The following is a 21,135-nucleotide window of genomic DNA, read 5'->3' on the forward strand; positions in this document are numbered from 1 at the left end:
CGGAAGGGGGCGCGTACGGCCACGGACACTTCATACGCAATCAGGCCTCGGCAAATGGTGAAACGGTCTATGGCCTCATTTTACTCCATTCGTTCCCCTCCCCCCAACACCCAGCATCTCACACCCATCACGAAGGGAGAGAATTAGATTTTCCACCTTATTCGTTTTTCGGCTCGGGAAGTTTATACATGCAAGAGCATATTACTCACAAACCCAATCGAACGCATGCCTATTTTCATAGGACCATAGGCTATCTACACCCTTTTTTGAAAGAAACACAAGTGGATATCGCTTTATTTGGTCGAAAACTCCTGTCTCACTAGAATGGGCCCGTGCATTTAAGGTGGATTTTATTGAAATTAATTATCTATTGGGGAGGTCTAACAATTTGGCTGATGCATGAGGTTCTGATTTCTATCTTAATATCAATAAAGGAAACAACAATGGCGACATTTGGATTACCAAAAAAAAACAAAATACAAACACGCCTTGAAAATAAAAATTTTTACGCAAAAAATGAACTTTTTTAAAAGCAAAAGATCCATTAAAGCTATTTAGCATTGGTATCTAGAATGTGTCCTGACAAAAAAGGTCCTCCAAAGACGGCTGCAACCGATCTTCAACAAGTTCGAACCCACTTGATCCAGGCACACGGGATCCTCGTGCTTCTCTAAAGTTGGTGTCCTTACTCAGATAGTCAGGTTGGTGTCTAGTACAGGACTCATTCGCTTACAGGGTTACAGGATACATCCTGTCTTTACGAAGTCTTGTAGTCGTAATTGTTCATGGAGCTCGTATTAGGTATAATTCCCCTAAAATATCATGCCTCCACATTTTTTTGCTAAAGTAGTTATTTAAAATAATGATCGTGCCAAGATGAGATAACTTCGTTACCACTGTAAGATCGTCTTCCGGGGCACTTTCACGGCCAGAGCCTTCGACAACCAAGTACTTTGTAAATGTTTCCTTTGATGTTATATCCAAATTTAAGGACCTCGCCTTTCGGTCCACTCTGCTTCTTGCCGTAACGACCACTAAGGTCATGCCGACTGGTCGTTACGCTTTGAGCCAGAGCCGAATGAGCTTTGACAGCCGGTCCTGCCTTTAGAAGGTTGTATTTGCTTCGGTTCTCTCTCACATGAAACGAATGGGAAAGATCGCGTGAAAATCTTGTCGAGCATGTTCAAGAAGCCCACAACTTGCGGACAATTTCGGAAGATCTTGGCCTGTTTCTACCCAGGGAATTCGTACCATTGCTTGATGTTCTATAGTGCGTCCTATCTGAATATCTGGTGATCCCGCCAATTCCAGCAATGTTTTTTTCTACAATGTTATACTCAACCACGCATCGGTTAAATTTTAATCTGTTGCTCGTTAAATGAGAGCAGCCTTAGAAGCAGTTTTCCCTTCTTCAGACGAGGTTTAAAACGACGACCTTTAATAAAGGCTGATGAAACACTTTATTTAGTTAATCTAACCTAATGAAACTCTCGCCCTCCCAACACGTGCAGTAAATTTATTCCTGCTAGCGCTTGAAGAGAATAAAAATTTAATCACACTCAACGTACAACACTTAACACCAGCAACCGGATATTAGCACGATGACGTACGAATTATCTTAAGCAATAAAACCTATCCCAGCATCTATTCCTGGAACACACTTCAGCAAAGAACTCATTCTCATCAACATGTTATCAACGTGATGTTGAGAAAAAAACTACGCACACCAACACGCCCGGCCCATGTCGTGAGTCGCGCACCAGAATGACAACAGCAGCAGTTTTTCGAGAGACAGAAGTCAATTAAAGTGGCGCCCGAAGCACTTTCCAAACTCCGCAAGCGTGTGCTTTATTAAATTTTCTTACTTGAACATTTTTTCTCTCCTCTCACCGGCTCGACCCGCAGCGCTCGAATGTACCTTCACTATCGCTCGTATGCGTATGCAAACAAAAGGAGTTTCTGTTTTTTGTTCTCGCAAGGACTCGTCCAAAGAACCATGGCAAAGTGTGAATTCCCCAGGTTTCGCTATAAAACTCTGCCTTTCGAGCAGAGCGCCGAAAAAAAGTGCCTGTCTGTCGCCACTTAACTGCGTTGTCCTTTAACTCTTTCACCCGGCGAGTGTTCTTCCAGCATACTTTCCCGGCAGGGTTGGAGTTGGAGTCGCGGGTGGCGCCCTCACCTACCACCCTTTGTTTACGCGCTGCAAAGGACATAATTAAACACGATTAAATTCACACCTCGAGATGTGTTTTAGGGTTTCCGGTGGGCTTTTTATCTAGGGCATTCTTCATGCCACCCTTTTTTTTCTCGCTCTCTTTAGCCACCTTAACCGGGGTTTTTTTATAATCTTTTTGCGCAAAAGTTTTGCCCCCCCCCCCCCCCCTCCACATCGTAGGTGAAAGCTATAGCCGGATAAGCCCGGAAGAAAATTAGGCATTAGGAAAAAGACGGCAAGGACGGCATTCTAGCCGTTGGACGTGTTTGTTGTTCCTGTGGTCACCATTGTTGGCGTTGCCGGCTTGGCGGTGTGGTTGGAAAATTCTATTGTTTTGTAGCGGATGAAATTTACCACCAACATTCTTCGGCGCTATCACCTGTCAGAGGTTAACAAGGGAGTGCCGTAGACTGCGACACTGCAAAACTGTGTCATAAAATCGCCGAAGGTCAGTACAAAGCGCGAACCAAACAACGGTTGATAGAAGCAAAAACGAAGGTGGGGGGGCGGGTGGTCTCACAATTTTCATTGCTTTTTCCTTCAGTTGAAAAAAATACTGTAATTTGTTGAACAAGTGTGAAGAACGATTTACCACGCTTTACAGTATATTTGATTTACACTTCACGCCCGTTACAGCGAAAGTGCCATGTAATGGTGCCAAGTGTCTAAAACTCGCTCGCCCGGTTGTGCATCGCATAAACAAGCATTTACCGTGCCGCTGATGGTGTAGTTCTTCTGCAATGGAGAAATATGCAAATATCTATTTGGTGCTGCCCGATAGAGAGAAAGAAAAACGCCATTCGCCTCTTGTGCTGCTACGCCGGGAGTACTGCTGAAGTAGTTAGGCAACTAGCCCGGTGCCGATTCGCGGAACCCTTTCGCCATGGACGGAGAAGTGCATCATCATCATCATCATCATCATCAGTGAGCTTCACTATCGCCAGCTGGGTAAAAATAGATACCACCAAAAACACCACTCACCCGGCCAGGCGGACAATACATTCGGTCCTGTCGATGGTGTTTAGAATAGTTGGAGGCACGTTAACCAAAAATCCAATTATCACGTGGTTAGCAGACGGTTCAGGACAGTATGCAGCAGCTGACACACGTTCGCACAGCTCGCACGTGAAGCGAGAGCTTTTAACCGACCGACCGATCATTCACTCGAACATCGTCTTGGACCGGTGTGGATGTAACTGCACCATCGATGCCGGAGATCGGGCACATTCAAGATTACTTTTAGTTGTTGTTTTCCACGTGTACCGCTCAAGAAGCTGCTAGTGGTAGATGCTGCTCTCCAACAACTAGCAAAGAACACACACCCACTGCAACAACACCTCTCGACGACGCGTCGTTTTTAGAGCCATCGGGTGCAAAAGTTTGTGTTGTTTTCGAGTGCTTCCAAGGTGTGGTGTGGTGCGTGTCCCGATGCAAATGAGGAAGGAAGTAGCACGGGACGATTGATATATGTATCCATGCACGTTTCCGGCAGCTGTGGTCGTGGTGGAAGAGCGGGCCCGGTTCACCGATGGGTCCACGCCACTCGACAAGAAGAGGGCTTGTAGGACAAGCTGACGGTTTACACACCCTTGCTCGACGGAGAAACTTTTGGCTTGGAAAAACTTTTCATCCTTCCCCTTCTGCCGAAACCCACCGGCGCAAGACATCCACGGTGCTGATCGCCGTCTGAGATCTCGGGGACTGTCCCCAGACTCAAACCCACCCGAACACGCAGTATATATGAGCAATAAACGTCAGCAAGAGCAATGCCCCGGCAACCAGGCGGCCTTCTTCGACGGGGGAACATCGAAATACAAGCAGTTCTCCGCAAGTACACCGGTACACACACAGGGCGGTGACGGTGGTTTCCTCAATTTGCAAATTGAAACACTTCCTTTCGTAAACGGCGTAACTCGCCTCGGAACGGAAGCTTCCGATGCGGCACATGCGGCCTGGGCCTGGGCCTGGGCACACAGAACGCCGAATTAAGGCACCGTTCTGCGAGTGAGTGAGTGAGTAAAGACGTGCTGCAAGCAGATACATTGGATGAGTAGGATACAATTTACTTAGTAAATTATAACTTTTCGTTCAATTTCAACTCCGAACCGGTGCCCGTGCAGATCGACCGATGAAGTCGTCGGTGCGTGTTTGTGTGTCTGAGTGTGCTCTGCTCTACATTCTGCCAGTTGCAACCAATGTATCGGGCACTCGACTTGCAAGGATAAAGTTTTGGCTCGTTTAGCCAATGGGTAGCAAGACAGCCACTACCCGTGGGGGAGGGGAACGGAGAAGAAGAAGAAAAAACTGCCTCCGAGCTGAATACAGTTTTTTGAAACACTCGAAATCCTACGCTCATTAGAAGCTCTTTTCAAACTCGTTAATGCTGAACAAATCGGCTACAATAAACGCTACCACGGGGCATTTGATGTGATGTGGTTTGGGACAGAGCGTACGGGGGTTAGGAAAATTTGTAACATTGTAATGTAATGGAATCAGCCTTAATTCGATGTACCGCATTAAAAAGTCACCATTTTGGTGTATTGAATTGGGCTACACGAATGCATAATATTGGGACGTTGATGACCGCGGTCACATGTTGCAGGGCTGGAATGGCGGTTTCATTCAAATGGCGCTTGTCATCCACGCGATTGCCTCTCGTGTGTACTAAATCGACTCCTACTGCATGTTCGAAATCCAATCTAAACTACAATACGGCCAAGCTTTAATACATCATCGAAATACTTATAAAAAAAATTTACTGGATTTTATTTTCAAGTTTAGAACACTTCAACACAATTTTACATCGAATACATTTCTCGAAAACCCGTTACTAAAAATTCAAATTCTCTTCCCGCAATTTCGGTCAGCTTCGGTAAATTTCGGCATTGCTCGGCGACATGCGTTTATACGTACGGTGGTCGCCACTTCAACTCTCCTGGTGGCAGCTTTGACACATTATCAAAACAGCTTGGAGTGTTGTGCTTCCGTAAATTTGATAAAATAGTGAAATAATCCCGCCCAACGATGGCTCCGACCGTGCAAAACGGTGCGAACGGGGCCGATAAGCGTCCCGTTCGCCAGCAAGAGCGCAGGTGAGTCGGCCGACCATACTACCGCACGATGGTAAACAAACCATCGCCTGGTCCGGCATCATCATGCTCATACGTATGGCGGCACCCTTCCCATTGCAGGTCGGAGCTAATTTCTCGGGTGAAATATTGCAACACGCTGCCGGATATTCCGTTCGACCTGAAGTTTATTACGTACCCGTTCGAGAATGATCGCTTTATCCAGTACAATCCAACCTCGTTGGAGCGGAACTATCGCTACGAGGTGCTTACCGAGCACGATCTGGGCGTCACAATCGATCTGATTAACCGTGACCTGTACCAAATCGACCATTCGGCCCAGCTGGACCCGGCCGACGAAAAGCTGCTCGAGGAAGACATTCACACGCCGCAGGACTCGATGCGCAGCAGCCGGCATGCGAAGAGTGTGTCGTGGTTGCGAAAATCGGAGTACATCTCCACCGAGCAGACGCGCTTCAATCCGCAAACGATGGAAAAGGTCGAAGCCAAGGTCGGTTTCAATGTGAAGAAAAGCTTGCGCGAGGAAACGCTCTACATGGACCGCGAGGCACAGATCAAGGCGATCGAGAAAACGTTCGAAGACAACACGAAGCCCATCACGACGCACTACAGCAAGCCGGGTGTTACGCCGGTCGAGATTATGCCCGTGTTTCCGGACTTTGCCAACTGGAAGTATCCGTGTGCGCAGGTCATTTTCGATTCGGATCCGGCTCCGAGTGGCAAGAACGTTCCGGCCCAGATCGAGGAAATGTCGCAGGCCATGATCCGGGGTGTGATGGACGAGAGTGGCGAACAGTTCGTGGCTTACTTCCTGCCGACGGAGGACACGCTCGAGAAGCGAAGGCGCGACCTGGTCAACGAGACGCTGTACGAGGATGAGGAAGAGTACGAGTACAAGATGGCTCGCGAGTACAACTGGAACGTGAAGAGTAAGGCGTCGAAGGGTTACGAAGAAAACTACTATCTCGTGCTGCGCCAGGACGGAATCTACTACAACGAGCTTGAGACGAGGGTACGGTTGAGCAAACGGCGACAGAAGAATGCACAGCAGCAGAGCAACACGAAGCTGGTCGTCAAGCACCGTCCACTGAATGCTTCCGAGCATCGTATGCAGCGTTATCGCGAGCGCCAGCTTGAACCACCGGGCGAAGAAGATGACGAGGACATTGAGGAGGAGGAAGAGGAAGAAGAGGACGAGGAGGAAGCGCAAGGAACACAGACGCAGGGTGGGGAAGGCAAAGGCGAAGGCGATCAGGATGGCGAAAAAGCGAAGCGAGACGATCGGGACAGAAGCCGGTCTAGAAGCCGCTCACGTTCCAGATCGCAGGGATCCGGAACATCCCGCTCCCGGTCAAGGTATGTCGAACGAAGACATTTTGTTGAAAGAGTCACTCGCTCACACTGTTCCCCATTTTCAGATCGGGCACAAGATCCCAGTCGAGATCCGTTTCGAGAAGTCGCAGCCGATCCAAGTCCGGTAGCCGCAGTCGTAGCGGTTCAGGAAGTCGCAGCCGCAGCGGAAGTCGCTCACCAACGCGTAGCCGTAGTGGTAGCGTTTCACGTTCACGCTCCCGTTCGGGATCACGGCGCAGATCAACATCGCGGTCTCGTTCACGGTCCGTTTCGCGATCCCGTTCCAGGTCTCGCTCACGTTCGGGCTCACGGTCGGGATCTGGTTCGCGTAGCCGTTCCAGAACTCCGGACGGTGGAGGTTCGCGTAGTGGATCGGCAAGTCGGTCGGGCAGTGAATCGGAATAAGCACAATTCAAACGCTCCGCGACCGTTTCTTTCTTTTTTTAACCTCCCATACATTTCTCTAATAAATGCTATACGTCCATTGCAAAATTGGTAACATTCAGTGTAGCAATGCCGTTGCCATGGTGACCGCGATGGAACACAAACAAAGTGTCTTCGAATAGTCAACTTGCAGTCATAGTGTTTTGGTTCCCAGAAAATGAATCAAAGACCAGTTTGGGAGGATAGGGAGGTGAAATTCGATATTCCCTCAGTGTAAGTTCCCGCAGGAAAAGAGACTCAATTTCCGCTTATGTATCTCGTTGTCCCGTGCGCTTTCAGCTACAAAACAATCCGCAGCGGCGAAACCATTCTCGATGTGCTCGATTCGGTGGAGGACACCAAGGGCAACAGTGGCGACTGTGGCCGAGTTTTGGTGACCAATCTACGCCTCGTCTGGTACTCGATCACGTCCCATCGGTTCAGTCTGTCCATCGGCTTCTCCTGCATACTGACCATGAACACCAAGACGGTCGTGTCGAAAGTGCGCGGAACAACCCAAGCGCTGTACATTCTGAGCGTCGGTTCAAACTCACGGTTTGAGTTCATTTTCACCAACCTAACGGCCACCAACACCAAACACTTTGCGTCGATCTTTGACGTGTACCGGCTGTACCAAGGGTCCACAATCTACCGGGAGCTCAAGTTACGCTCGTCGGTGGTTGTGTCGGGACAGCTGCAAGTGCAACCGCAGGAACAGATTTTCAACACCATCAACGGTGTGTGGAACCTGTCGAGTGATCAGGGAAATCTTGGCATCCTGATCGTAAGCAATGTCCGGCTCGTTTGGTACGCCGAGATGAACAACAGCTTCAACATATCGCTGCCGTACATGCAGATCGCCAGTTTGCGCATTCGCGAGTCCAAGTACGGGCCGGCGTTGGTGATTCAAACGCTCGAAACGGCTGGATCTTACGTGCTGGGCTTTCGGATCGATCCTTCCGATCGGCTCGGGGACGTGTACAAGGAACTACTTTCGCTTCACAGTGTCTACACGGAGCGTCCCGTTTTCGGTGTGTTTTATGAAGCCCCGGCCGACGTAGAACGAGCACCGACCGAATCGATAGATGACGTTGAGGAGCTGAATTCTACGGCTGGGAGTGAAATTAACTCCAAGTTTACAGCTTACCTTGCGGATACGGCGGCCGGCGATGGTTCGGAACAGTGCAGAAGGAAGCCGTTTTACTGCAAAGAGCTTGGCTTTGCAATGGAATCGCTCAAGGAAGGTTACACCGTGAAGGACTTGTGGGATGTACTTCCCTCCCAGTAGAGAAAAAACAGGAATAATCGCAAAAAAGGCGTCTCATTTTTCCTCGCGAGATTCGAACTCCCAACGACCGGGTTGCTATAGAACGAAGAAACCAACTCGTACATATGTAAACACTCGCTATCTCTCTGTCATTCCTTCTCACTCTTTCTCTGTCTCTCTCTAACCCGGGTGTGACATTTCCGAATAATCAACAAATATTTTGCAATAAACAGTACACCGCCAGCGTCTCGAAAGTATCGCAGCTTTTCACTGGAAAATGGGTCTAAACGAGGCCATGAACTACGTACTCTTCAATAATCCTGTTTCCAGTACGATGTGGTCGATGGCCAGCCACGGAGCAAAGGCTGTGGTACGTATATCCTTTACCAATGCGGCGAAAAGCGAGAAAAGTGCACAAAAAACAAGATGGATCCTTGCGAAAGAAAATTTGCGCTAATTTAGCCTTGTTTTTCCTCACAAAAGGGACTGAAACCAAAAGCCATCACACAAACGGCCGCAACTCACACAACGACCGTGGCCCAACAAGCGTTGCCTCCGCTGTGGAAGCTTCTCGGTCACAACCGTCACATCGTACGGTTGGCGGGTCTGTCCGGTGCGGCAGCAGTCGTGCTCGGTGCGTATGGGGCACACTACCACTTCCTGCCGAAAGATGAAGATATGCAAGAACGCGATCCGAAGCAAATATTTGAAATGACCAACCGTTATCACTTCATCCATTCACTGGCCCTGATGGCGGCTCCTTTTGCCCGTCGCCCGTATCTGGTAAGTGACAGCAGCCTTTTCGCTTTACGGATTCCTTCTTTATTGCAACGATTCCCATAATTTTGCTCAACAGACGACGACTCTCATGGTGTCAGGAATGACGCTGTTTTGTGGAACGTGCTACTACGTCGCCTTCACAAACGATCGCAGCGTGGTTCGGCTCACTCCCATGGGTGGGTTCCTGTTGATCTTTGCCTGGCTGTCGTTCATTATCTAACCGGTACCGGTGCGATGCGTACTACCCTCAAAAACTAAACAGCATTTTCATTGTCTAATCATCACTTTAATAGTTGCATTGGTGTGAAATAAAAACAGAAAGAAGTCAGCCAAAAACATTGTGGCGCCTTCGTACGACATCCTTTTACAGCACGATCACTTTCGGCTTCAGGTTGCACCGTTCGATGACGTACTGTGGCATGCAAAACGTCGGGTTGACCGGCTTCAGTCGCTTATCGCCCAGCAGCGAGAGAGCGCCCAGCCCGAACAGGGTGTGGAAAATGTCCGGCAGATTACCGGTACGATCGGCAAACCCACCCGTTTCCGCGTCCTGGCACGAGAGGATGAAATTTTCCAACTTTTCCGAACTGATCCAATGCAACCGTCCGATGATCGTGAGGGAAGCCAACACCCACCACGAATAGCACACGTCGGGCAACTTTTCGGGCCGTCCGTTGAGGCCTCCGCTCGGCAGCTGCCGTTCGCAGAGCCACCAAGCCAAACGCTCACAGTCCAACCGATGCAGTTGGTCCGTTATGGAGAGAAAGCCAACGCAGCAGTAGATTAATCCGGCATGGCTTTCGGCGTTCGGTTTCGACCCAAAGCCTCCGTCCGCGTTGCAGCAGGACATAACGAACGCCACTGCCTTATCCACGTCCATCACGTCCATTCGACCCTGAAAAGGGGAAAACACACAACTGCCCGTCAGTTGCATCGATTGAATGATCCGCAGCATCAGGTGGTACGTACGATCAGGCTCAAAATGGCCACGGCGCAGAAGGAAAACCGAGTGTCCACCTCACCCCACTTGTCTCCGAAAAAGCTCCCATCAAGCTGTTGCAGTGAGGCCACATACTTTGCCACCATGTCCGTATCGATCGCGTCCAGACAATCGTAGATGATCAGGATCTGAATAGCGCTCAGCGTGTAGAGAATGTGGGGATCATGACCTTCGCAAGCGGCAATACCGCCGCTCGTCGGGCACTGGCACTTTTTAACGAAATCTATGATGGATTGCTTGTCCAGTCGGCCAAGTTCGTTCATCAGGTCCAGCCCGGTGACACCCCAGTATATTCCGGACATTCGGAGGAATTCTGTCATGCAATACTCCTAAAACACATACACCGGATGTTATGGATGGTACGGAACGGGCCAAACAAAGCTACACCACAAAATGCTCACATAATCATTCTTGTCGTTGCCATGGTTTGCGATGTAATCTACGTGCTTGTCGAAGTACAATTCCTTCGAATCATCGCTTATTCTCACATCATTCGCGGTGAAAGCCTGCAAAGGGATGAGAAAGTGGTACGTAGTTAGTTGCTTTTATCTGTTACTGTTACCACAAACTTGATTTACCATTTTCCCGAAGCAGTTCCGTTCAACAAGGAGCCAGCGATCGACGAGTGCGGATTTCTTTGGTGGTGCTAATTTTGTGTGAGATTTTCGATGCAATCTCGCTAATTTCTTCCTTCGTTTTTTTTTTCTTTGCTACGAATGACCTTAGGAAAACAAAGAAATGTCAAATTCATTTATCGCTGCCAGGGCTGCATTGAAAGATAAGGGAAGATAATTGGTTTACGGATAATTTAGCATATCCATTGCCTCCAGTGGACATCCATACAATTCTCATCGTTGAATTATTTGAAGTAAAAAAATTAAAATGTTGCAATTTTTATAAAAACTTTTGCTTCTTCTGCGGTTTTCGACAAAACGAAGATCATAACACAACTAGCACGTACGCAGCCACCCCAAACTGACAGCCGAATGCGATGACAGCAAAGTGACACGAATATTGTTGAAACGTCAACAAACAAACGCTGGCCCTCTTTGATTACATTTTTTCACCGCCCAGCAAAGCAACCCACAAAACAAAAAAAAAAACAATCAAAGTAAACATCTGACCTCCTCAAGTGATTCACTGCATCCTGTACTGACTCGTTCGTTACAAGCGGAGTATTTTTCAAAGTAACCGTGCGTACTGCTACTGTGTGCCTCTAATCTCCCGTGAATTTCAATTAGTGAATATCGTTCGGGATACACAGAAAAACCCTGCAAAGTCACTACCATACCGTTTTCTACGAAAAACTGGGGCTAAGCAGAAAACCGATTTAGTGCTGATAACATTGCTGCCTTCCTTATAAGAAAGATCTGCCGCGCTAGTGCAACAATATCTGTTTGTGGCGTTACTGAAGTGTAGTTACGTGTCACTCACTACCTAAGATGGGCATCGCTGGTAAAGAAAACGGAATGCGGGCCCTCATTCTCGTCGGTGGGTACGGGACACGTCTGCGGCCACTGACCCTCAGCACCCCGAAACCGCTCGTAGAGTTTGCGAACAAACCGATACTTCTGCACCAAATCGAAGCGCTCGTCGAGGCCGGTGTAACGCAGGTTATCCTGGCCGTTTCGTACCGTGCCGAACAGATGGAAGCGGAACTGTCCGCTCAGGTCGAACGGCTCGGTGTGAAGCTAATCTTTTCCCACGAAACAGAGCCACTCGGAACGGCCGGACCGTTGGCGTTGGCTAAATCAATCCTGTCGGAAAGCACGGAACCATTCTTCGTGCTAAACTCGGACATTATCTGTGACTTTCCGTTCAAAGAGCTGGAACAGTTCCATCGGAGGCATGGCCGGGAGGGAACGATCGTGGTGACGCGTGTCGAGGAACCGTCCAAGTACGGTGTCGTGCTGTACGCGGAAGACGGCTGCATCAAGAGCTTCATCGAAAAGCCGCAGGAGTTCGTAAGCAACAAAATCAACGCCGGAATGTACGTGTTAAATCCCTCCGTTCTGTCCCGGATCGAGCTGAAGCCCACGTCGATCGAGAAGGAAATCTTCCCGGTCATGTCCCACGAGAAGGAGCTGTACGCGTTCGAGCTGAACGGGTTCTGGATGGATATCGGGCAACCGCGCGACTTCCTGACGGGCATGTGTCTCTATCTGACCTCCCTGCGACAGCGGCAACCGGAACTGCTCTACAACGGACCGGCCGGCTTTGTGGGGAACGTGCTGGTGGATCCGACGGCCAAGATTGGGGCCGGTTGCCGGATCGGACCGAACGTTACGATCGGGCCGAATGTGGTGATCGAGGACGGTGTTTGCATCAAGCGTTGCACAATTCTGAAGGACGCCATCATCAAATCGCACTCGTGGCTGGACAGTTGCATTATCGGTTGGCGCTGTGTCGTTGGCCGGTGGGTGCGGCTCGAAGGGACGACCGTGCTCGGCGAGGATGTGATCGTGAAGGATGAAATCTACATTAACGGTGGACAGGTCTTGCCCCACAAAAGCATCGCGCTGAGCGTTCCGGAACCACAGATCATCATGTAGAGCCAACCGCCAGCCAAACCGGTTTTCCGAACCGGTGCGAACGAGAAGAAGATGCCGAAGACGTTTTTAGGGTTTCTTTTAAATGTAGCTTTATTTTAATATCGTTTTACCAATTACAAACTTCCATACGAAAACGAACAATTTTTTGTTTACGAACGATTGAGTAATATCTACACACAGAGACGACGCGCCCTGTTGTTGCTGTTCCTGGTCGAATCTTCGATCAGTACGAGTGTGTGCTTTTATCGTGCAGTTTCCTCACTTTATTTACCAACACACACACGCGCGCGCGAATACAATCGTGGGAAGGGGCAGCAATCGGCGGGAGATGTGTGTGTGAGTGTTAGGAAACTCGAATAGTAGGCGCGCTCTGTTGAACTCTTGTTGGGTACACGATTATATTTTGCATTCCAAAATAATAAAAACTCCCGTCACTGTAAAACAAAAATCACCAATTATTAGTTTCATTCGTGTGTATGGTTCATTTGGCGGTACGAGACTGTATAATAGACAGATAGAAAGGTAGATTAGATAGCGGCTTTTACTGCACTTACTGTACGAGCGACAATCCCACATTCTCACAGTTGGCTATTCGAACCCCGTTAATCCGGGTCGAGTGTAGGAACGTATATCGACCGTTAAACGCTGTTGTTGGTGTGATGGATTTGCCCTGTTGTTTATTTTCGAAATATTAAAAATATACACGCATTACGTGTATCCTAGTCGGAACAATTGTTTTTAAAAACTAGTCCTTTTTCCCTACGTGGCGTAGCAACGATCTAATCGAGGTTAATCTGTCTTAAGATGCCTGCGGTTGGGCGGGCGTTCCCGAGGCCGCCCCTTAACGATGCTGGCCTCCTGACGAACACTACTACTGTATAAGAATTGGGTTTATAGTTGAATCAAGTGCACGTGTACCCTACGTAGGAAAGTTGATACCGTTGATTGTTCTCCTTCTAAACGACGGTGGAATTGAAGAGTAAGCTTCAAATGTTTAAAACGCGCTGCTCAGTATAAGCGAGGCTTGCTAGTATCGAGCATTGTCGAACCGGTTGGACATCGACTGTCCGTACCGATCCTGAGGCCTGCCACCGCCACTTCCACCCATAAACTGGTTCGTGCGTGGCTGATCCATGAAACCACCGCCACCCGAAGACATCGGTATCGGTTTGCGCTCGTTGTACGTGCGATCGTACCGATCCTGGCCATTGTCCAGATTGCGCCAACCGCCCCCACCGCCACTACCACCACCGTCGTTCGCTTTGTCGCCCCAATTTCCCAGCGACGATATTCCGCTGATCTGCGACAACCCCGCACTGGTGTGCCAATTGCCACCGGAATTCGTGCTGTTGCCACCGCTCGTACGATCGTTTCCATACCGACCGCTAGACGAGTTGCGATCGCGATCGTCTCCACCTCCGCGGCCTCCTCCACTACCACTACCATTGAGACCGCTTCCACTGCCTCCGCTGGTGCCACCTCCACCGCTACCACCACCACCACCACCACCACTGCCACGGTAGTCATTCGAACGGTCGCTGTACCGTCCTTCCTTGCCAAGCGATTGCGACAACAGCCCACTGCCACCGCTGCCGCGAGCATCGTACGAGCTAGAAATGGGACGATCCAGATCGCGCTTGCTGTAGCCACTGTCCCGTTTGCCGTAGTCATCGCCCGACCGGCCGCTGCTGGATTTGTAATCGTCCCGCGAGTCGCGCTTAAAATCGTCCCCACCGGAACGCTTGTAATCGTCTCCACCGCTTCCGCGCTTGTAATCATCACCACCGCGCCTATAATCGTCACCTCCGCGTTTGAAGCTGTCCCTTCTGAAATCGTCGCGCTTGGAGGAGGATGACGAGGACGATGGCGGATAATCGTCCAGGCGAGCCTTTTTGTCGGACGACGAAATGCGATCATAGTTGTTGCTGCGTCTTCTGTAACACACCGAAACGAATGAAGGATAAAAGGTTACATTACATTACAGTAGATTGTACCATGCTCGATACATACCCAGAACCAGACGAGATCGAGGAATCGAACCTGGGCGGCGGTGGCGCCTCTACACGACGATCCGGTGCAGGCCGCTTGCGGTCATCGTCGTACCGATCGGTCGAAGGACGCTTCAACGACCTCTTTGCCTCCTCGATCCTGAAATAGGGTTGGTTGCGAAAAAAGAAATGGCACAATGTTAAACATCGCTTACTATCCCGTCCTGCGCCGAAGTGTATGGTGGGAAAGGTAAACTGCAAGAAAAAAAACAACGCATATAATCCAAAAATGGGGAAGAGAAGGACAACGTTCCGGGTAGACCAGCTCATCTTTGGACACGCCATGGGTAGCAGCGAGCGCACCCATCCGTGTCCTACAATTGCTGGTCGGTTTGGTGACGCGTTCAGATAACCGCACTTTTCAGCACTTTTGTTTCCGCCACACAACTTTGTAAAAGTCACACTCTGAGCAAGGAACGAAGGATGAACTGGAACTGGTTCGAATTTCAGGAACTCTCGTTGACAGACGACTCTCAACCGCAGAACGACGACTCGCACCGATCACAGCTGCCGTGTGTTGTCTTTGTCAGAAGCTCCACTACAAGAAAAGCTCTCAGCATGCCATGGAGATGCTCTTTGCTTCCTTCGATCGGATCCAGAAACGAATGGAACATGCAGTCTGTAGAAATGTCTGTTTTGAATAGCTTGCACAGCACTTTCGCGATGAGCACAGGATACACGGGTTGGAAGTGTTTCATGGACGGCAGCATCGAAACTCGGGCATCGTACAATCGTCTTATTTGCTGAACACTTGTGATGCGGTCGTTCTCCATACGGCTGCAACCGTTGTAGAGCTTGCTTCTCTTCGTTGCATATGTTTGTAACTACAGCAGGAAAGGCAATTGCACATCACCGGAAATCAGTCAGAAACACTCGACATGACGACGCTCTCGCTTTCATTCACTTCATTAGAATGCACAGAATGGTATTTTAACAAGGTAGGACGGACTCCACTCCTTCTCCCGTTCGAGAGGTGTCTCTGCCTCGAAACTGCGATCGTAGTAGTTCCGAGCGCGCAAAGTAAGCAAAACAAAACAAAAACAACAGAACCGTAACGAACGAACGAGCAATCTAGAATGAAAGGTAAATGTGTGTGTGTGTGTGTGTTGGTTTGTGGAGAAATATGAATGAATTTGCAACCGTACTTCCTTTGCTGCTGTTTCAGCTCCAGATGCTCGAGTTCGATCTTCTCGCGCTCGAGCTTCTGCCGTTCGCGCACGATCCGCAGCAGTTCCGCTTTCTCCTTTTCGATACGCTCCCGCTCGGCCGCCAGTTTTTCCCGCTCTCGTTGCAGTCGATCCTCCTCCTCGCGCTGCCGGGCCCGGATCTCCCGCCGCCGTCGTTCCTCCTCGCGCAACTGACGCTCGCGTTCCCGCAGTCGATGGCGTTCCCGTTCCTCGCGGATCTTCTGCAAAGACAGAACTTCACGAGAGTCGCGCGATGACTCTCTGGCGGTTGCCGCTGATCCTGCTGCTCCAGCCGCTCCACGGCTACTGCCTCGGCTGCGCTGTTGACGCTGGTCACGGTCACGATCGCGGTCTCGTACCTGGGACGATCCGTGCGTATTCGAACGTCGATCGCGCGATGAACGGCTCCGATCGCGACTGCGCCGACCGGACGCTGGTGCGGTTGTTGTCGTTGCTGCCGATGCTGATGCCGTTGTTGTTGCTGCGGTGTCGCTGCTTTTCCGCCCTGTTCCAGTGGAACTCTTCTCGCCTCCCGCGCCACCACCTCTCGATGCACCAGCCGACACCGGCCGCTTCGCATCCGAAGAACCTGCTGGCCGAACAGGTCGTGGTTTTGGACGATCTTTGGGCGCGGGTTTTCTGTCTTTATCGGAAGTGGTCGTGGTGGACGTCGACTTGGAAACCTCTCCATTCTTCTTCTTATCGTTGGATGAAGATGAAGATTTGGGTTTGACCGCGTCACTTTTACCGCCGGACGAACTCTTCGTGGAAGCATTGCCGTTCGAGGTGGTCACTTTCGTTGCGGATGAAGAATCGGTTCCGGTGGAAGCTGAGCGAGCCGGACCAAGTTCCGATTTTGCCCGTTCAACCGAAATCAACCGGCCGTGCAGTTCGGTACGGTGCAGATGGTTGATGCACTCCGTCGCATCCTTCGCCGATGCCATCGTGACGTATCCGTAACAACGCGTTCCGGGGGTTCGCGAGTTGGTGACCACCTTGGCACCGATCACTTTACCATACTTGGAAAAGATTTGCTTCAGATCGGTGGCCCGCGTTAGCGAGGACAGTCGCGATACCCACAGGTTACGACCGACGTTAGCAGCCGTGCCGCCGCCGCCGCTTCCACCGTCCGAGCTGCCCTTTGCTTTTTCATCACCCCCTGCAGCGCCGCCCGATGAGGCGGACGTGGTGTTTGCGGGCACAGCTGCCGACGCTTTTTCGCCGCCGGATCGTGCTGAAGCCGCCGTCGATGATGCTGTTGTTTTTGTGGCCGCGCCGTCTGTAATATATTTCGCGTTTCCGAGCAAAAATATAGAACAACAACATATAGAACGATTATTGAACAAGTAGTGCAACACCCCAACATCATCATCTCGCTTTCACGGTGAGACACGCCTCGATGGCCCTCGGATCATCATCTGCTCTCTCTCTCTCTCTGACTCTGACTCTGACCCTAAAAGGGGATCTGCCCGGGGGGGATCGGATCTTCTTGTAGCACTGCCAGCCATCGACGGCAAGTCGCATGCGGTCTCTTCTCTCTTGTGCAGGATAGGTTAGGACACGTCTCATGACAACACTGTCAGCCCCGACGACTCTTTCCCTCATGCCCGGATGCCCTTTTCACCATCGTTCTAGCACAGCACGTGTCCGTTTGTGTATTGGTTGGCGAACAATCCACATCTTCAACTGATTAACCACTCGAACCAATCGAACAGTACGGGAAAGCACATGAAAAACTCGTCCTTTTCAACCGGACAATCGGCTTACCGACACGGGACATTGCATCTACTGAGAGTAGTTGCATTCACATCTTATTTGCTATATGTTCACACGCGCTAAACGGTTCAAAAATCGATGCGCCACACATCTACTACTAAAAAAACGCAATAATACAATTCACGGCGGCGTTAGGCAACCTAAACGACGCTACAACATTACCTTTCTCCGAGTTGCTGGAGGCAACCACGTTTTTCTCGCTGGAATTGAAAACAACAGACACAAATTAGTGAATCAGGCCAATGTTAAGGGTAGCTCCTCGCTGCGACTTACATCTTTCCTTCGCGTTTTTCGTCATTTTTCTTAGACTCCTCCGAAGCACTTTCCTTTGTCTTTGAAGCCACCGATTGTTCCTTTTTTGGTGTTTCGACTGTGAAAAAAAGGAAGCGCAAATCAAATCTTGTCCCGGCATCTTCTGCTTGCTTGGCGGGGTCAATTCTTACCCTCCTTCTGATCTGTGTCCATGTTGCTGTCGTGAAGCAACTTTTCATCTTCCTCGCCGATCGTAAGATTCAACGAATCCTCATTGTCCGTTTCTTTCGAGTCCTCCTTTATGTCGACCGGTTTGGTTTGCTCCTGTTTCGGGGTCACTTTTTCCTGCGTGACACATTCTGCTGGCTGTAGTGCAGAGAAAAGCGCATTAGATGGTTGAGTTCTCGATCTCTGGCAGTATGTTACCTTCACAAAGTCGTCCTTCTCCTGCTTCACGATCGGTTCCTCTTCCACCTCTTCTTTCTCCTCACTGTCTTCCGGTTGCACCGGTTTAGCTTGAACGTCATGTTCATCCTCATCTTCATCTTTCGTTTCATCCTTGATGACTACCAGCTCATCCTCGCACAGTTTTTCGGGTTCGGACGTTGCGCTATTGGTGGTCTCCGATGCATCAGCATTTTGATCTGCGCAGGCCGACGCATCCGTGTTGTTGGATTCTTCATCCGTCTTGCCACCTGCATTGGCTTTGCCCTTCTTTACCGACGCTTTACCAACCACAATCTCAAATTCTATCGTTTCCGGATCATGACCTTCCTCACGCAACGCCTGTCGGGAATAGTAAAGTGGGAAAGAAAGTTAAAACCATCCCTTTCAATCCGCGACCGCATGGAAGAGAAAAGAAAGCATCCATTTTTCATGAACAACCAATATGGCGTCCCCCTTTACCGAAGCCCGTACCTGTGTGAGCCGCTCGAGAAGCACATTCTTCACCCCATTACCATCCTTGCCGCGTTTCTCCAGCTCTTGCTTCAGGTCCACCACACGTAATTCACTCAGTTTTCGCTTATCGGGCGTTTCCGTCATGATTCCGTCGCGGATTTATGGTCAAATTTCAGCACCTACATGAACTTGTGCCAAATCGCTTTCGCTTCAGTTTTTCGTCTCCTTTTTTGAGAAGCGCTCACGAACACTGAGCCCAACCATGGTGCTGCACACTGACAGTTTGTTTTGACAGTTGCGAGCAGCATCCCGCACAGCTGATTGTGTGTGTGTGTTTGTTTCTTAACCGAAAACAAGTTTTTATACGTTTTTGGTAAAAAATCGTCTCTGCAGTTTGTGATAAATCTTATTGATTTGGTGATTAAACAGGTTTCTCATGATAAAAGGGAAGCATCGCTACCATAAACATACAGAGTTTGTTTGTGTTCGAGACCACCTCCTCTGATTGTTTATTTCATAAGATTGCTACTGTCAATACACATCTATTCACACGCACCGTAGTGCATTTTCACTGCAAGCAACGCGAAAAATGGTTCAATTGTGCTCTTAAAGTTGTGCTAAAACTGATATTCCATCTGTCGCTAGCTTTGTGAAACAAACAAAAGAAACGCACGCACAACAGCGATGGCTCGAAGCCATCAGGGCAGCGGTGGATTGGCTGCAATAGGAGCCGATATGGACGATAGCCGCTTTCGGATCCGGCCCTATCAGCAGATACTATCGTCCTGTAGCGGTGCGTTGGTAACGTCGCTGTTCAGTAAGTTACACCGAATCACCTGCAGTTAGATGATGCAACACGTGTTGCGTTGATTTTTGCAAATCATCCACTTCATTTACACGCCTCTTTTTCTCCAGTGACTCCACTGGACGTGGTGAAGACTCGCCTGCAGGCGCAACAGAAGGTACTGATATCGAACAAATGCTACCTGTACTGCAATGGTTTGATGGATCACATCTGTCCGTGCGGTCCAAACGGTACGCTAGGTCCAACGGCTCCCAGCAAACGTCCACTACATTTCAACGGCACGATCGTAAGCTCCTAAAGCGGTACTTCCAGCACAACATCCAATTCTGATCTTCACCATGTTTTTGTTTTTGAAGGACGCTTTTACCAAAATCAGCCGCTATGAGGGTGTACCATCGCTCTGGTCCGGGCTCGGGCCAACGCTCATACTGGCCCTTCCCACGACGGTAATTTACTTTGTCGCGTACGAGCAGTTTCGCATCCGCTTGAAGGAACTGTACCAAAGAAAGAAGGGACGGGATGCGGAACTTCCCATCTGGCTGCCGCTCCTGGCCGGAAGCTCAGCACGCGTGCTTGCCGTCACGATCGTGAACCCGCTCGAGCTGATCCGCACGAAAATGCAATCGGAAAAGCTCAGCTACCGTGAGGTTGGCCACGCCTTCCGCAGCATGTTACGCGTGCAGGGCGTGCTGGGGCTGTGGAAAGGCTTCTTCCCAACGATTTTGCGCGACGTACCGTTCAGTGGTATCTACTGGACGACGTACGAATCCATCAAGAAACGCTTCAACGTCAGTCAGCCCACGTTCGCGTTCAGCTTTGCCAGTGGTGCAATTTCCGGCGGTGTGGCCGCTTTCATCACCGTACCGTTCGATGTGGTCAAAACGCATCAGCAGATCGCTTTCGGCGAGCAGTTCCTGTACGCTCAGAATGGCGCCGACAAAGGGGCGCCGGGCAAGAAACCGTTCAAAGCGATCGGCACGTTCGAGACGATGGGACGCATATTCCAAATGAACGGTATTCGGGGTCTGTTTGCGGGGCTCACGCCACGGCTGGTGAAGGTAGCGCCCGCCTGTGCCATCATGATCGCGTCGTTCGAGTATGGCAAAAACTTCTTTTACCGCTACAACGTGCAACGATATCAGGAGCAGAAGGACAAAGCGTTAGCGGCGGCGGCTGCAAGCGAGGCTGGTACCGTGGTTAGTAGTGCGCCTTCCGCGAGTCTCGTCCCCTCCTCCCCGGCGCACCATCGGGGACGGCAGATGAACAAATATTAATGTAATGAGATCGCTTTTTTTTTTTTCGTTTTCGCTTTGCTCTTCAGTAACGGCCTTCCGCGCGCGTTATCTCAGCTTCTTCCTCAAATCTCACGGGCGCCGGTTGCTGAATGTGAGACAATTGTATATGTGCAACTACAATACTGCTGCACTTTCGACTACCACAATCACTGTGTACAATAAATTGTTAGTCATTTGTTGGAAAAGGGTCAGC

At 49.9% G+C, this 21,135-nt stretch overlaps 7 protein-coding genes across 9 annotated transcripts; 5 read left to right on the forward strand and 2 right to left on the reverse strand.

The window, feature by feature from the left end:
* The first annotated feature begins 5,129 nt into the window (after window positions 1-5,129).
* Window positions 5,130-7,209, forward strand: LOC118505341 (RNA polymerase II-associated factor 1 homolog). The gene is made up of 3 exons (XM_036040998.1): window positions 5,130-5,307; window positions 5,407-6,660; window positions 6,723-7,209. Exons 1-3 carry the CDS (start codon window positions 5,240-5,242, stop codon window positions 7,060-7,062), a joined length of 1,662 nt encoding a protein of 553 aa, XP_035896891.1. The 5' UTR covers window positions 5,130-5,239; the 3' UTR covers window positions 7,063-7,209.
* LOC118505344 (Bardet-Biedl syndrome 5 protein homolog) lies at window positions 7,181-8,601 on the forward strand. Its single transcript, XM_036041003.1, has 2 exons — window positions 7,181-7,314; window positions 7,381-8,601. Exons 1-2 carry the CDS (start codon window positions 7,259-7,261, stop codon window positions 8,366-8,368), a joined length of 1,044 nt encoding a protein of 347 aa, XP_035896896.1. The 5' UTR covers window positions 7,181-7,258; the 3' UTR covers window positions 8,369-8,601.
* LOC118505346 (transmembrane protein 256 homolog) lies at window positions 8,514-9,486 on the forward strand. The gene is made up of 3 exons (XM_036041005.1): window positions 8,514-8,717; window positions 8,831-9,130; window positions 9,204-9,486. Exons 1-3 carry the CDS (start codon window positions 8,625-8,627, stop codon window positions 9,345-9,347), a joined length of 537 nt encoding a protein of 178 aa, XP_035896898.1. The 5' UTR covers window positions 8,514-8,624; the 3' UTR covers window positions 9,348-9,486.
* LOC118505345 (geranylgeranyl transferase type-2 subunit beta) lies at window positions 9,391-10,865 on the reverse strand. Its single transcript, XM_036041004.1, has 4 exons — window positions 10,706-10,865; window positions 10,529-10,633; window positions 10,097-10,456; window positions 9,391-10,022 (listed from the first exon to the last, which is right to left on the reverse strand). Exons 1-4 carry the CDS (start codon window positions 10,706-10,708, stop codon window positions 9,492-9,494), a joined length of 999 nt encoding a protein of 332 aa, XP_035896897.1. The 5' UTR covers window positions 10,709-10,865; the 3' UTR covers window positions 9,391-9,491.
* Window positions 10,866-11,145: 280 nt separating this feature from the next.
* LOC118505343 (mannose-1-phosphate guanyltransferase beta) lies at window positions 11,146-13,127 on the forward strand. Its single transcript, XM_036041001.1, has one exon. The coding sequence runs from the start codon at window positions 11,570-11,572 to the stop codon at window positions 12,677-12,679; it is 1,110 nt and encodes a 369-aa protein (XP_035896894.1). The 5' UTR covers window positions 11,146-11,569; the 3' UTR covers window positions 12,680-13,127.
* A 79-nt stretch (window positions 13,128-13,206) lies between these two features.
* LOC118505340 (SAFB-like transcription modulator) lies at window positions 13,207-19,104 on the reverse strand. 2 transcript variants are annotated; one of them, XM_036040997.1, is made up of 8 exons: window positions 18,861-19,104; window positions 18,369-18,728; window positions 18,134-18,308; window positions 17,964-18,060; window positions 17,853-17,890; window positions 15,873-17,193; window positions 14,690-14,827; window positions 13,207-14,610 (listed from the first exon to the last, which is right to left on the reverse strand). In XM_036040997.1, exons 1-8 carry the CDS (start codon window positions 18,984-18,986, stop codon window positions 13,707-13,709), a joined length of 3,159 nt encoding a protein of 1,052 aa, XP_035896890.1. In that variant the 5' UTR covers window positions 18,987-19,104; the 3' UTR covers window positions 13,207-13,706. The 2 variants fall into 2 exon arrangements, with proteins under 2 accessions (XP_035896890.1, XP_035896889.1); XM_036040996.1 differs by having other exon boundaries at window positions 13,207-14,613.
* On the forward strand, window positions 19,058-21,127 carry LOC118505342 (solute carrier family 25 member 40-like). Of its 2 annotated transcripts, XM_036041000.1 has the most exons (4): window positions 19,257-19,659; window positions 19,758-19,933; window positions 20,004-20,843; window positions 20,969-21,127. In XM_036041000.1, the coding sequence occupies exons 1-4, from the start codon at window positions 19,527-19,529 to the stop codon at window positions 20,969-20,971; spliced, it is 1,152 nt and encodes a 383-aa protein (XP_035896893.1). In that variant the 5' UTR covers window positions 19,257-19,526; the 3' UTR covers window positions 20,972-21,127. The 2 variants fall into 2 exon arrangements, with proteins under 2 accessions (XP_035896892.1, XP_035896893.1); XM_036040999.1 differs by having other exon boundaries at window positions 19,058-19,659; window positions 20,004-21,127.
* The last annotated feature ends 8 nt before the right edge of the window (window positions 21,128-21,135 follow it).

This window comes from Anopheles stephensi, chromosome 2, assembly GCF_013141755.1.
Source record: "Anopheles stephensi strain Indian chromosome 2, UCI_ANSTEP_V1.0, whole genome shotgun sequence".
NCBI lineage: Eukaryota > Metazoa > Arthropoda > Insecta > Diptera > Culicidae > Anopheles > Anopheles stephensi.

Excerpts from the sequence above, each read along its gene's own strand:
- LOC118505341 (XM_036040998.1), top strand. The coding sequence starts at position 5,240 with ATGGCTCCGACCGTGCAAAACGGTGCGAACGGGGCCGATAAGCGTCCC. Across the intron at positions 5,308-5,406 it reads GTTCGCCAGCAAGAGCGCAG|GTCGGAGCTAATTTCTCGGG; the intron begins GTGAGTCGGCCG and ends TTCCCATTGCAG. Across the intron at positions 6,661-6,722 it reads ACATCCCGCTCCCGGTCAAG|ATCGGGCACAAGATCCCAGT; the intron begins GTATGTCGAACG and ends CCCCATTTTCAG.
- LOC118505344 (XM_036041003.1), top strand. The coding sequence starts at position 7,259 with ATGAATCAAAGACCAGTTTGGGAGGATAGGGAGGTGAAATTCGATATT. Across the intron at positions 7,315-7,380 it reads AAATTCGATATTCCCTCAGT|CTACAAAACAATCCGCAGCG; the intron begins GTAAGTTCCCGC and ends GTGCGCTTTCAG.
- LOC118505346 (XM_036041005.1), top strand. The coding sequence starts at position 8,625 with ATGGGTCTAAACGAGGCCATGAACTACGTACTCTTCAATAATCCTGTT. Across the intron at positions 8,718-8,830 it reads GCCACGGAGCAAAGGCTGTG|GGACTGAAACCAAAAGCCAT; the intron begins GTACGTATATCC and ends TCCTCACAAAAG. Across the intron at positions 9,131-9,203 it reads TTGCCCGTCGCCCGTATCTG|ACGACGACTCTCATGGTGTC; the intron begins GTAAGTGACAGC and ends TTTGCTCAACAG.
- LOC118505345 (XM_036041004.1), bottom strand. Across the intron at positions 10,457-10,528 it reads GCAACGACAAGAATGATTAT|GAGTATTGCATGACAGAATT; the intron begins GTGAGCATTTTG and ends TATGTGTTTTAG. Across the intron at positions 10,023-10,096 it reads TGGCCATTTTGAGCCTGATC|GGTCGAATGGACGTGATGGA; the intron begins GTACGTACCACC and ends TCCCCTTTTCAG.
- LOC118505343 (XM_036041001.1), top strand. The coding sequence starts at position 11,570 with ATGGGCATCGCTGGTAAAGAAAACGGAATGCGGGCCCTCATTCTCGTC.
- LOC118505340 (XM_036040996.1), bottom strand. The coding sequence starts at position 18,986 with ATGACGGAAACGCCCGATAAGCGAAAACTGAGTGAATTACGTGTGGTG. Across the intron at positions 18,061-18,133 it reads GGACACAGATCAGAAGGAGG|TCGAAACACCAAAAAAGGAA; the intron begins GTAAGAATTGAC and ends TTTTTTTCACAG. Across the intron at positions 14,828-15,872 it reads CTGAAACAGCAGCAAAGGAA|GATCGAGGAGGCAAAGAGGT; the intron begins GTACGGTTGCAA and ends ACCCTATTTCAG.
- LOC118505342 (XM_036040999.1), top strand. The coding sequence starts at position 19,527 with ATGGCTCGAAGCCATCAGGGCAGCGGTGGATTGGCTGCAATAGGAGCC. Across the intron at positions 19,660-19,757 it reads GTTGGTAACGTCGCTGTTCA|TGACTCCACTGGACGTGGTG; the intron begins GTAAGTTACACC and ends CTTTTTCTCCAG. Across the intron at positions 19,934-20,003 it reads TACATTTCAACGGCACGATC|GACGCTTTTACCAAAATCAG; the intron begins GTAAGCTCCTAA and ends TTGTTTTTGAAG.